Genomic DNA, 13,855 nt, shown 5'->3' on the forward strand with positions numbered 1-13,855 from the left:
ACATCTAATAATCCTGCGGAACGTCAACATTTGGTTCAAAGAAAAACCCGCCAACCCTCAAAACTCACTAATTGCGCAGCTGCCAACCATGACATTACAACAACTGGTAAAAGGATCAACACACTGGGCAGGACACACATTGAAGCAATCTTTGCCAAGAAAAAATGTATCACCTCGGCACCACCAATACAAATACTTTGGAGCGACCATCTAATCATCCCATTCGTGATCACACTACCAAGCCCCTCAAGCTCACTCCCACCACAAAAAGAAACTGGAAAACCGTCAAAACAAGCAACCTAATGCAACCCTTCAACAACAGAACTGGAGCTGGCAGACCCAGACGGGAAAACAGAGCTACTCCACAAATGGATTGCTGACACAATTGAAAACATTGCCCCAGAAAAATCATTTACCACATCAAGAAAAAGAGCAATGGCAAAATGGTTCACCCCACTACTAAGCACCATGAAAAAGAACAAGAAGCTGGAATTGGAATGGGGAAAGAATACAACCTAGACATGAAAACCCAGTTCCAGAAACAAATCCGATCAAGAAATTCAAAATGCAAAGAGAATGCATTATGATGACAGAATCACCAATGCCACCAACACACAAAAAGAAATGTTCAACATCATAAAAGAAATGAGAAACTCACCTGGTTGCGACAACACTCCAACCTCCTCAGAGAAACTATGCAATGACTTGGCAGACCATTTCAAGAACAAAATCAACGACATCCGACAAATCATACAAAACAGACCAACCAACCCTAACACTCAACTAACCAGACCTAACGAGGAGCCACAGCACAAACTCCAAAACGTTCCTGAAATATCAGCAGAGGCATTTGTCAAGCTGGTAAAACACAGCAAGAAAGCGGGATCACCCATTGATCCCTGCCCCCCTGACATCCACAAATCAATCCTTGCACAAAGAACACCAAAGAACAGCATCAGAATACTACAGAAAAATCCTAACTCTTTACTCACAACAGGAACCGTAGCACAATCCTTCAAATCAGCATAAATTAAACCGTTTTTAAAAAACACAAGTGGCGACGTGGAAGACCTCTCCAACTACAGACTGATTTCAAACATTTCCTACCTGGCAAAACTCCTGGAAACTAACGTATGCAAAATAATCCAAGAACATATAGAAAAACAACACCTGCTAGACCAAGCACAAGTCGGTTTCAGACCTGCAAGAGGAACAGAAACAGCACTACTGGGATGACCTAAAAACAAATGCAGACTCCAACACAACCTCAGCTCTGATTCTGCTCGACCTCTCCGCAGCCTTTGACACAGTAAGCCATGACACCCTAACCAAAAAATTGGAAGATATAGGTATAACGGACATGGCACTACTCTGGATTAAATCATTTCTAGCAGACAGAACAGAAACTGTATGGCTAAAACCCTTCAAATCTACTCCATGAGTTAACGACTGTGGAGTTCCACAGGGATCCTGACTATCACCACTATACTTCAACATCTACCAGACTCCAGTAATAAGGATCTTCAAAAAATACAATATTACATGCTCCAACTATGCAGACGACATTCAAATCATCTACAAAATCGAAGATGCTCACGCTGATCACTGAAGCCTAATAGAATGTCTAAAAGACATCTTTGACTGGATGAATGCCAACAACTGGAAAATCAAATCAGGAAAGACAGAAATCATGACTATTTCCAAAAGCAAAGAGAACCACACCTACATTCCCTGGCCGACGGAAATGGGAACCACGCCCACACCAGCTAAGGTAGTAAAAAATCTAAGAGTTCTAATGGACAACACCCTAACCTTAGAACCACAAATAAATGCAATAATCAAGAAATGCTTCTTCCTCCTTCACACAAGACGATTTCTACTGTTCCACTACTTCACCCACAAAACACTTACAATTGTCGCCCTCATCATGTCAAGAATCGACTACACAAACAGCCTCTACCTCAGGATGCCAGAATACCTCCTGAAGAAACTACAACTCATCCATCCAAAATGCAGCAGCCAGACTCCTCCTAAAACTATCCAGAAGAGACAACATCACTCCAGCACTAAAAATACTACATTGGCTCCCAGTCAAAAATCGCATCACCTTCAAAACAATGTGCATAACACACAGGGCAATCAGCGGACAAGGAGCTGAATTCCTACAAAAGAAAATAACACTCTACAAGCCAACGAGACTCCTCAGATCAAGCAATTAAATCGGCCTTGAACCAAAACCATACGTCACGAAAAAACTAGGCGGCTCCTCCTTCTCCCACCTGGCCGCAACAACCTGGAACAACATCCCAAAGGAAATTAGAACCACCAAAGACCACCTACAATTTAGAAAACTACTAAAAACCTGGCTCTTCAACATTTCGGAACCAAATTGAAACAACTAAACAATCAAACAGGAAACACAAAAACAGATTGACAGAATAAATGATGACACAGGCAACACCGAGAATTGACAAAGGGGAACTCCTACAACAACAAGAGAGACAACACTAGGTGGAACAGAACACAAGCGACAACCCCATGAGGACAGAAATTAGGATACATTCCCTAAACTAACCAACAACCTCATCCACTCCATGAACGTTGCCATGTGCCATACTTAGATAGCATTATGAATCTTAGCAAGTACCACATTGAGACAGAATTGTAAATGTTAGCCTGCGCTGGACCCAGACAGAATTGTGAATGATAGCAACTACCACACATAGACAGAATCATGAACATTAGCCTGCACCTGACCCACACAGAATTGTGAATGATAGCAATACCACATTTAGTTAGAATGGTGAACATTAACTAACGTCGCGTGTAGATAGGAATTTGAAGATTAGCACCACACATAGACAAAACTGAGAACATTAACCTGCCTCACATCAAGAGAGGATTATGAATGCTGGCCAGTGCCACATCTAGATAGTATAGCGAATACTAGCCATTACCACATCTAGACTGCACTGGGAATATTAACAATGCCGTATTTAGAGAGAATCCTATATGCTCGCTTGATTTGCATCTAGACAGGCTTGAAGGTAGGTCAGTATGATATGATATGATATGGCATTTGTAACACGTCTATACACAAGTGTTTCAAGGCGCGACAAGATGGGGGGAGGGGGAACAAGGGGAGACAGACAATGATCCTACTAGGCCAGGTGTCATTCAGATCGCGCAAGTGCAAGGGTAGAGGGGAAGGGAAAAGTGCAGGGGGGGAAAGGTAGAGGGAAAAGTGCAGTACAGGGTTATAGCATACAGGATAAATAAGTACCACATCTTGATAATATAGTGAATATTGGGCATATGTCATATATCGACAGGACTGTGAATATTAGCCAAGGCCGGATTTAGATAGAAATGCAGAGATATTCATGAGCCACACCTAGAAAGAATGTGGAAATTTTGCACACATCACCTCTATGTAGCGAGCCCAACAACCTACCCACTAACAATCTCATCCCTCTGCATACACCTCTCAAACTCTAACCAAACGCAACCACAAGCCTAAAGAACAATAAACCGCACAAACATCTCTACACCGCAACAACAAAAGAAACCACACACAGGTTTGTACAACAGCACACAGAGGCTACCGAACGGTAAAGCACCCCATGCTCAGCAAACAGTGTTAAATGAGCTGAAGCTGCCAACAGCACATCACTGCTCTCTTGCACTGATCCCGCTCGCTCCCACTAACTTCATCCCCCACCTCTTTTTCCTTTTCAGATTTACTAGAGCATCAGGGGATCACTCCGGTGGTGATAGTGTGATGTACATATATCCTTTAACATTAACATTAACATTAGCATTAACATCTATTTGGAATGCTGCTGGAACCGTCAGAAACCTGAGCAATTGAACTAGATAGGAAGCACCGAGTTTATCGACTCTAGAACAACGTCGCAACTTAGTGCCAGATGTCCTGTCCAGGCTCCACTTTTTCCATCAAAAGGAACAAATTATGTCAGCGGCCTGCAGGCATGAACTGGTGCCGTTTTGAGGCAAGCAGATATCCCTGTATCAAGATCTCGCCCCGCGCACTCTGGCAAATAGGCGGAAGCTTCATGCCGTGACAGCCTGGCTACAGTCGAAAAAGATTAAATATTGGTGGGGCTTCCCTGCAAGTTGCTGTTTGAAATCCAAAATCAAAAATATGCAATAGGATCCGAAGAAGAAATGGCTGAGCTGATGGCAGGGACACAGAAAGATCTCAGCAAAGGAGAACCTGGTCAGTAGACGGACTGGTCTGAAAAAGATAAAACAAGGCGTCCAAGATGAAGGAAGTTTCCAGAAGCAATGCCCACAGGGGAATGAGCCAGAGTTATTCAAGAAGGCACTCGAGTAGCCCAGATTCACTTCGGTGCATACTCAACTCGGATGGCTTGAATTTTTCCTTTCTTTGCAGAGATGGCGCCCACGAGAGCGAGGTGAGACTCTACATATACACACGATATCGGTATATCCACACCTCTATAAGGAGGTAAGGGGGGGATCTTCCATGAAGGAATGGTGCCCACCCAACTATCAACACAAGTGATGAACAACAGACCACCTCCCAAGCATGGGGTTATGCCTGTAATAAAATGTGGGGGTTTCACTTCGATATTGTTTTGTCCTTTTTTGTTTTATGTTTTTGGGTTCTCCACGCTCCTAACATGTTTGGTCTGCTGGGCCCTCGATCTAAAGCCGCAAGGGACCTCTGCCGCTTTCCATCCTACCAGGACAGAGGCACCACAACTTATCAGTTCGTATGGCGGCAAACTTTGACACAAATTGCCTGACCCTGAATGTCAGGGGCATCAACTCCCCAATAAAAAGAAAAGCGATTCTACAAAGGCTCTCTGCCCTAGAAATGGACTTTGCTTTCTTTCAAGATAGTCACCCACTGACGGAGGATGAAAAGCGTCTCACCAGCAAAGAATATCCACAGGCGTTTTTCACCACAAGCGCCCTCAAGAAAAGGGGCGTAGCCTTAATGATACCTGGGATAAGGCCTCTGCACACATGGGGACTAAAACAGGGCTAGGTACGTTGACACCAATAGTTCAAAACCCGGATTTCTCCTTCCAGGAATGGCAAAGGGGGCATTCACACGCTGGGAGACACTGGGGTCATTAAGACTTAGGGACCTGTATAAAAATGGTCTCCCCTCACTTTTGAGGAATGTAAGAGCAAATTGACCCTCCCTGAAACTGAGAACTTTCAATACTGCCAAATACGACACTGGGCTACTAACCAAGAAGTACTCCTAGCAGGGACAAGACAACCCAAAGTGATAGAACTCCAACTAGCAGAAAGTCAAAACACGCGGAAGATATCCCGATGTTACCATTTACTAGATAAGTCACAGGTTGGGGACAAACTTGCATATATGCAACTTTGGGAAACAGATGTGGGGGAGGAGATCCCATTGTACACATGTCAAAAAATCTGGTCCCGCACTGCAAAGAACTCTAGATGTACTGGTATTAAAGAAAGCGCAATTAAACTATGTTACAGATGATACATGACTCTGCAAAGGCTGCCCGCAATCTCTGCAGAGTACCCAAACCAATGTTGGCACGGATGTGGGCAAGTGGAGGACTACATCCATATGTGGTGGTGATGTCCCATGATCCAAACATACTGACAAGGAATTAAATCAAGAATAAAGGACATCATTGGGGCTTTCCTCCCACTGTGCCCCAGGCTCATGCTACTGAGAGAACCTCCAGAAAATTGGGAATTCCCAGCTTTGGAACCTAAGGCGGACCTAATCTCCCAAATATCAATGGCGGCCAAGCTCAATCGAGCACGGTTCGGGAAAGTGAAAGCGTGACCGATTTCATCGTATTGGTGGGTCAAGGTCTGAGAAATTGTGGCAATGGAGAAACTCACTGCGTATGCCTTGGGGAATATGACGCGGTTCACCCGGACTTGGGCCCCATTCTTTGAATTTGTACAAAGCAAGAAAAATGTGTTTTTCAGGCCGCAGACCCTGAAATACTTGCTACAAAATTAACAGTTATGAAGGGTATGAAAGTGGGAGGGCGTGGGCAGAATGGCCGAGCGGACGACGGATGGCCACACGACCGGAAACACATGAACTGGCTTTAATCACATGGATGAACCACCCATTTTAGTTTATTCGAATTTACCTTTGTTGATATTTTTTATTCTTCAATTACTTTGCATTACTTGTTCATTTGTATTCTTATTTGGTTGGGGAGAAACTTGTTTAAAATGGAAAATGAAATTCCGATGTTTTTTCTGAAGATCTAAGGTTGTTGTTGTGATGAAGCTATGTAATCGAAATTTCAATAAAAGAAATACATGAGGTAAAAAATACATCGATACAGCCAGCACTACGTGGCTCTTTGCTTCTGGATGGCTGGTTTCCTTGTTCAGGCCTCTTACAAAAAAAAGAAGAGGGTTTCCACAAGTCTAACACTTTCAGCAGTGACCCTAAATAAGAAAGAATAGGAATATCAAATAATGTGTCTTTCTGGAATGATATACAATAATTGCTAGACTCATTAAAGGTTTATTCCAGGCACACTTCAGGGAGTGACTCACTGATTTAGTCTGTTCTTCATGGGCGTAATTTTAGGGGGCGACAGGGGTGTTTGTCCCCCCCAACTTTCATGGCACACCATTTTGTCCCCATTCATTTGACTGGGGCACCTTTTCTTCAGATGTCATGTCCCCCCAACTTTTTCAGCAAAGTTACTCCACTGCTGTTCTTAAACACCTAAACTCAGCCATTCATCCTTCTGAGGTCGATACATGAGTACCATCACAGGTTGGGTGATATTGTATGCATATTTTTCTATAGAAAGTGCTGACGCCTAAGTGCTATATACATCATTATCGCTGGCCATGGATGTCTGCTTGCATTCCCAGTAATTTGGTAATATGGGTCTATGCAGACTGATCTTAACGATACATATGGTGATCACGTTATAGTGATATCATAATCATATTATTCATAGTGTATTTAGGAACAATTCTATTCTATTTAATATTTGTAGAGCGCTGGCTCGTCCGCAGGCCTCAGTGCGCTAACAGAAAATATAGAACAAATAAACAGTTAGCATATGGTCTTGAAATGGGTTGAGATGTCAATCAGTCCAAATTCACGAGGCCTTGATCTGAGAAATTGATCTAAACTCCACCACCAAACAGATTGGTCTTGATAGACCTCCTGAATTGTGTGTATGACGGCAGTTGCCTGATGGAAAAATGGAGGTAATTCCAGACCTAGGACCCCAAGCATTAAAACAGAGGTCCCCATACGTTTTTTATCTAAAACGTGGTTTTTGCAGAAGGTCCTTTTCATTTGACGGAAGAGTACATCTGTGGGGCATTCTCTTAATGCGATCTATATGGGTGCAGTACAGGCAAGGCACTTATAGACCAGGCAACAAACTTTGAACGAGATCCTTTGTGCAACAGGTAGCCATTGCAGCTTCCTCCAGGCCTTGGTCACATGGTCTCTGTATCCTATAATGCAGACTGCCCTAACTGCCCCATTATGGATAGTTTGTTTCTTTATATTTGTGGTTGTAGTACCTGCCAATAATCCATAACAATACGCAAGCCTTGAATTGATGGTCGAGGTAGCTATTAGGGCTAGGTTTGTTTCTGATAGATAGGGTCTAATCTGCCATAGCAGATGAGTTGTGTAGGTGCAGCTAGCTCTTACGTGAGCTACGTGTTTATCAAAGGTAAGGTGGCAATCACAATGCTATGTGATGTTACTTCCAGTTGTGTATAGGGGTGAAAGGTTGTGTTCCATTGCTTCCCGTGATATCACTTGGGGTGGGGTCAAATGACATCACTTCCTGTGATGTTATCTGAGGTCAAGGTTCGTGTGATGTCACTCCCACTACCCCAGGCATTTTGGTGAAATGTAGTCCCTGGGTGTAATGGGCCCTGCGCCAAACTTGGACACTTCCCTTTTACACTTCGCAGTGCAAATGACAAAAAATGCCATGGGTACATGGTTGCTCAAAAGTGCAAACGTAAGCAGTCCACTAAGGGCAATTTTTTCTTCGTTTTATAAAATTAGTTCCAAAGTCTTCCAGTGGCTCATACATGTGTTTGACGACTAATAGAGCATCGCCATGCAACTTTTCCAGATTCATAAATGAGGCAAGTGCATGATTTTTAAAAATGTTACTGCAGCGGATTCGTAAATGTTTCGAACGTCTCAGACGAACACAAGTGGAAGCTTTTTTAAAGTGTTAGGATAAAGAAAAGTCACATTCGCATGAGAAATTTGAGCAAAGTCTGGATGACTGCGGTGTTCACAAGAAACGTGTACTTTGGTATGACTGGTTCAGATATCAAGAGGCTGCATTCTTTTGTCGATGTTTAGACCGATCGAGGTTGTTGTAGTCGAAGTGGCGGTGTGGCACAGCCCCGAAGAAGGCACCGGGTCGAGCAGCAACCTGCAATATGAACTGGTGTTCTCACATCGTGTAATACATCTGCGAGATTAGCAAACTCAAAGGCTTCAGGATGCGCCATTGTCGGGGAATCCAGTCAAAGATTGAAATTGTCCATGATTAAAAGGTGGGAACATTATTGGAATTCTTGAGCGACTCACTCAGCAGATCCAGAGAGAAAATAGCACCTGGGTCCCCCCAGCTCTATAAATGGACAAGCACATTGAGATCTATTTAAGCTTTGGCGTGGATGGAAATCCCAGGCTTTAGGAAGTCCGACTACACATCCTGGGTGAAACAAGGGCACTAATGAGGGCTTAAGGCACCAAACCGGGAAGATAGCTCAGGGGCATTGCGCTCTTCTTGGAAGCAACAACACAGGTTCGATACCGGGTCTGCGCTTAGAAACCTCTGGGTATTTAACGTGTTATAAACAACCCAACTTTACGTTACATTACACATAACCAGGAATTTAAATTTAAGGTTTTTAGCACACATGTGCATGGGCGGTGTGAAAAAAAAAAAGAAATACATTAAAAGTGGCATTACCACTGCAGCCATTGTAAGGTATGCATAAAATATGTCGAATGGGAGGCAGCCAGAAAACCTGTCCTCCTCAGAATCTGGGAAAAGAGGCGGTTGGGGGGAGGGCGGCAGGGAGAGGGGAGGCAACCAGATAGTAAACATGCTGCCAAATGCCCGGAAACAGCAGGCAAACTCTGGCGAGAAGAGTCACGAATTTTGTCAGAGAAAACTCGTTCCGTCCCGGGTGATACTATGGTGTAATAGAAGAATTACTTTAGAGGGATCCTGAAATAGAGCAACAAGCAGGATAATAGGGAAAGCGCACAGACAGGCGAGCCAGGTCATTGAGACAATGCAACCTGTTGGAAATGGCGTCCAACAGGGAGACGGACGCGCCTCAGGACAAGCATTGGAGTTACCATGATTTAAAGCACATGCTAGGATATTCCCAAAAGATTTACTTCCAGCCATACACATCGAAAGGCTTATCACTGTATGCAAGTGCCGGATGGGGGAGGGGGCATGTGCCAAGCGCAGAGCATGTTTGTTTCTTTCAATTCCCCCCTTACTTCATTAGTAACATTTTCCTTCAGAAGTTAGGTTTTCTGTTTCAAACCCGTCCTTTCTTTAGAAATGTTCATCTGCCACTTCGGACCGTGTGTCCCATTAACACAATTGTCCCCTTTAACACTGCAGCACCGTTCACTACAATATGCACCACTATTTTTTTTCTTAATTTGAGTGCCTTATTTCAATCCCAGAGACATAACCCCACATTAGTAGTGCACCATGTAAAATCATCCGATATTGTTTTTTGCATTACATGTGTGCCTCTCAGCAGATCTGGAAGACGTTCCTTCCATTAGATACATCATTTGTTGCTGAAAGTACATAGATTGTGCAGCACAATTGAATATTCACCATTGCAGCTCAATTAGAAAAATGTACATTACTTTTTCACATAATGGTACAAGTTCATCCTCAAATAGGTCCCGTGGTAATTTCCCGATGAAAATCTCGCAGCCTCTTTCTGGCACTGGCGCATCCCATCCTGGCGGGGGGCCTCCATATCTCCTCTGGCCATTTTCCTAGAGCAAGTGAAACAGAAGATGTAACAGGCACAGTATTGACTTGCTGCACATATCAGCATGCGAGAGAACAATGAGAAAAAATGCATGCTCATTTATAATACAGTATTATTGCAAGCATTCAATGTGACTACTGTCATGTGATCCATACTTCAAGCACAACATCACAATAGGTGTCAGGGCACTGTAAAATGAGCAACTGAAATACCTGGACTTCATCCTATTGTATTGTGTACTTTGTTGGTTTTGCCTTAAGGGCGCAAGGACACTTCCTGTTGATCATTAGCAAAATCAGGATTTCCCTGACCTGGAGAAGGCAGCCTAGGGCAGATTGGAGGAATACTCCCGCAAGCGTAATCTGTTCCCTACCCCTCTTAGCACTAGAGGGCCCGATTCTGAACCAGGTGCAGTGAGGACTCGATTCGCAACATAGTGTTAAGTACCGAAAATGTCGTAGAAAGCGTTTCCGACATTTTCGGTACTTAACACATATTCTGAGGGCCCTATTCTCATCCAGGTGTTAAGTACCGAAAAGGACGTTAAAAGGCTTAACAAACTTTTCGGTACTTAAGACCTATTCTGAAGGTGGCGCATTCTTCTGAAGTCGGAAGGAATGCGCAGTGGAGTAACTTTGCTGAAAATGTTGGGGGGACATGACATCTGAAGAAAAGGTGCCCCAGCCAAATACATGGGGACAAAATGGTGTGCCATGAAAGTTGGGGGGGGACAAACACCACATTCCCCCCTAAAATTACGCCCATGGGAATGCGCCACTTTTGGAATACATGTGGTAGTTGCTAGGATGGGTTGGAAACCAACCTAGCAACCGCCACATTCGTAAACTGGCTTTTTGGAAGGCTATTCTTGTGGCACGCCTCCAGTTTAATATGTGCGCTAAACTAGTGCACATATACGGTACCCTTTTGGTGGCGTTAAACTGGAGGAGTGCCAGAAGAAGCCTTGTTTGGTGTAAATGGAAGTGTTCATATACACCCGTGCTGTATGTGAACACTTTCATGTTCATCAAAGCAAGCAGCTTCAACGCTGCTGCAACATTGAAGCTGCTTGCTTTGGTGTACATGAAGGTGTTCATATACAACACACGGGTGTATATGAACACTTTAATTTACACCAAAACAGCAGCTTCAACGTTGCAACGTTGCCACTTTGAAGCTGCTGTTTTGGTGTACATGAATGTGTTCATATACAACACACAGGTGTATATGAACACTTTCCATCCTACAACGTTGAAGCTGCTCGCTTTAAATGAAAGTATTCATATACAACATATGGGTGTATATGAACATTTTCCTATACACCTTAGTAAGCAGCTTCAACATCCTGCAATGTTGAAGCTGCTCACTTTGGTGTATAGGAACTGTTTTCTCAGCAGCATTTTCGTAAAATAACGATTCCGTCGTTATTTTACAAAAATGCTGCCGAGATTGCATTGCGCCCAACACCTTACAACAGGCGCAATCCACACAGAGCACTGTCGTGCTCTACAATGACGCCCAGGCCCACTTGAGAATACTAGTGGAGCATGGGCGTCCTCTTTTGGCACAGTGAATGGTGCTGTTTAGCACCTTCACTGCGCCAAGTTGAGAATAGGGGGCTGAATTTGACATATTGTTCCGAAGTCAGCATCAATGCGCAAATATGTGCGCCGGTTGCTAGGATGAGCGGTGAACCAACCTAGCAACGGGCACTTTCATACTCGGCGAATTACCAATCCAATTCTCGTGGCACTCCTCCACTTTAGCGAATGCCAAAAAAGTGGCGGCCGTTTACGGGACCTCTTATGTGGCACTCGGTTCGCTGTTGTGGAGGAGTGCCACATATAGCAATGGTATATACTGGTAAATACTGGTATAGCAGCATAGTGTGAAATGTGCACTTTCATTGAAAACAAAGAGACATTTCCAAAATCAAAGATGCTGCTTAAACTTGAAGTCACTAGTTTTCTTTGCTATGTCTATTTTCGTCAGAGCAGTACACAAAACCCTGCATTTTTTGTGCCCCTTCATTTGTGTTTTGTCACAGGTTATATTTTGAAAGATGTTATATGCTCGTCAAACTGCTTAATCAGAAATGCAGTGTCCTCGCAGGCAGTTTAGTTAAATTGCGATTAGCTCGCTATTTAACGAAACTGCTGCTGTTATCTATAAAAACAGGCAGATTGCAGGCAGTGCATCATCGTGCGCTGTGCTGACCCCCACGCCCACTTCAGAATTAGCGTGGTCCCTGGGTGTCAGGAAAAGGCACAGTGAAGCGTGCTGTTTGGCAGGCTCACTGCACCTGTTTCAGAATCGCGGGCACTGGGCGTGTTAAACAACACGCTTCACTGTGCCTTTTCCTGATGCCTAGGCTCCACGTGTATTTTGAAGTGGCCCTGGGCGTCATCGCAGTGCACGGTCTGCAATCCGCCTGTAATGGACGAATTGCAGTCTCAGCAGCACTTTCAGTAAATGGCGAGTTAATCGCAATTTAACAAAAGTGCTGCAGAGAACACGTCTGTACAGAAAGACACGCGCTGTGAGCATGTCCCACAATGCAAAGAAAAAAAAAAACAACGGTACTGGGTGAGCAACTCAAAGCAAACACGGGGCCCTATTTCAAAGCTGAGCACCACGCAATGACAAGCATATAACATCTTTATTTTTAATTTTTGGAACGCAGAACACATTACATCACAGCCCCCAGCTTCGCTGAGTAGTCCCTCTGTGAATCTGGGGGCTTGTCAATGCTGAGGCAGGCATTTACTATCGGTGGCTCTTCTCCACAACAGCGAACACAATGACACAAAAGTGGTACCATATATGGGCGCCTCTTATTTGCTTTTGCAAAAGTGGAGGAGTGCCACGAGAATCGGCATCTAAAATCAACAATATCGAAAGTGCGCCTTGCTAGGTTGTTTTTTTGCCCTTGCTAGCAACTGGTGCACATATTCTGAAAGTGGCGTATTCATTCCGATTTCGGAATTATGCGCCACATTCAGCATAGGTGTTAAGTCCCGAAAATGTCGGAAACGCTTTCTAGAATGTTTTCGATACTTAACACCATGTTCAAAATCGGGTCCATGCCTCCCAAAACATACAACACATAGGGGCATATTCATGGACATTTTCAGGCAAAAAATAAGCTACTTGTGCCCAATCTGCACACACAACTCCATCGATTCATGGATTCAAATGCGCAGGACTTTTCCTGGACTTGCTTGGATTTCGCGCTGGCCTAGCATGCCTTTGGGAGCAATGGAGGGCATTTTGCGAGACTGCAACAGTGGGTGGGCGTTGCCTGCGCAGAGGGCTGGAAAGGGGGCTGAACACCAGAAATGTGCAATAACTTGCAAAGAAGTGGGCATTCCAAGGGACGGCCTACAGGCAGTCCTTCTCAGGAGCACTATTGCACAGCAAGAGACGTATTCATGGAATCGATCGCGCAACGTCTTGGCTGGGAAATGCCACGCAAGGCCTTCATAGGATCTGCCACCCGAAGGCTGGTGTAAGTACACTTGAGCGTAGGATTTTCTGCACGCAGGTGGGACCGCATGTTGTATTTCAGGGTGCATGTACTCAATCAGGGATCTGATGTGGTGGGGTGCAGGAACATTTTACATTGGTTTGCGTGCACTTTTCCCTGAGTTATTGCCGAGTTATGATTTTTCATATGCACGTTTTCATTGTGCCGGATACAGTTACGGGTGAGCCCGCACATGCTCCCCAAGTCGCAGGCCTGCTTACAGGGTACCCCACGTGCTGTTTGAAGGGTGCATGTATTCGCGCCTGGTTGATCACGCAA

General features: G+C 44.3%; 1 protein-coding gene across 3 annotated transcripts in view; it reads right to left on the reverse strand.

Moving 5' to 3' along the window:
- Positions 1-13,855, reverse strand: part of A1CF (APOBEC1 complementation factor) — a 384,704-nt gene that overhangs the window by 211,702 nt on the left and 159,147 nt on the right. For all 3 annotated transcript variants that reach the window (XM_069611302.1, XM_069611301.1, XM_069611300.1), the window contains exon 3: positions 9,920-10,054. In XM_069611302.1, the coding sequence (XP_069467403.1) occupies positions 9,920-10,054 (135 nt within the window). The remainder of the gene's footprint in view (positions 1-9,919; positions 10,055-13,855) is intronic.

This window comes from Ambystoma mexicanum, chromosome 8 (assembly GCF_040938575.1).
Source record: "Ambystoma mexicanum isolate Mex_15411 chromosome 8, UKY_AmexF1_1, whole genome shotgun sequence".
In the NCBI taxonomy this organism is placed as follows: Eukaryota; Metazoa; Chordata; class Amphibia; order Caudata; family Ambystomatidae; genus Ambystoma; species Ambystoma mexicanum.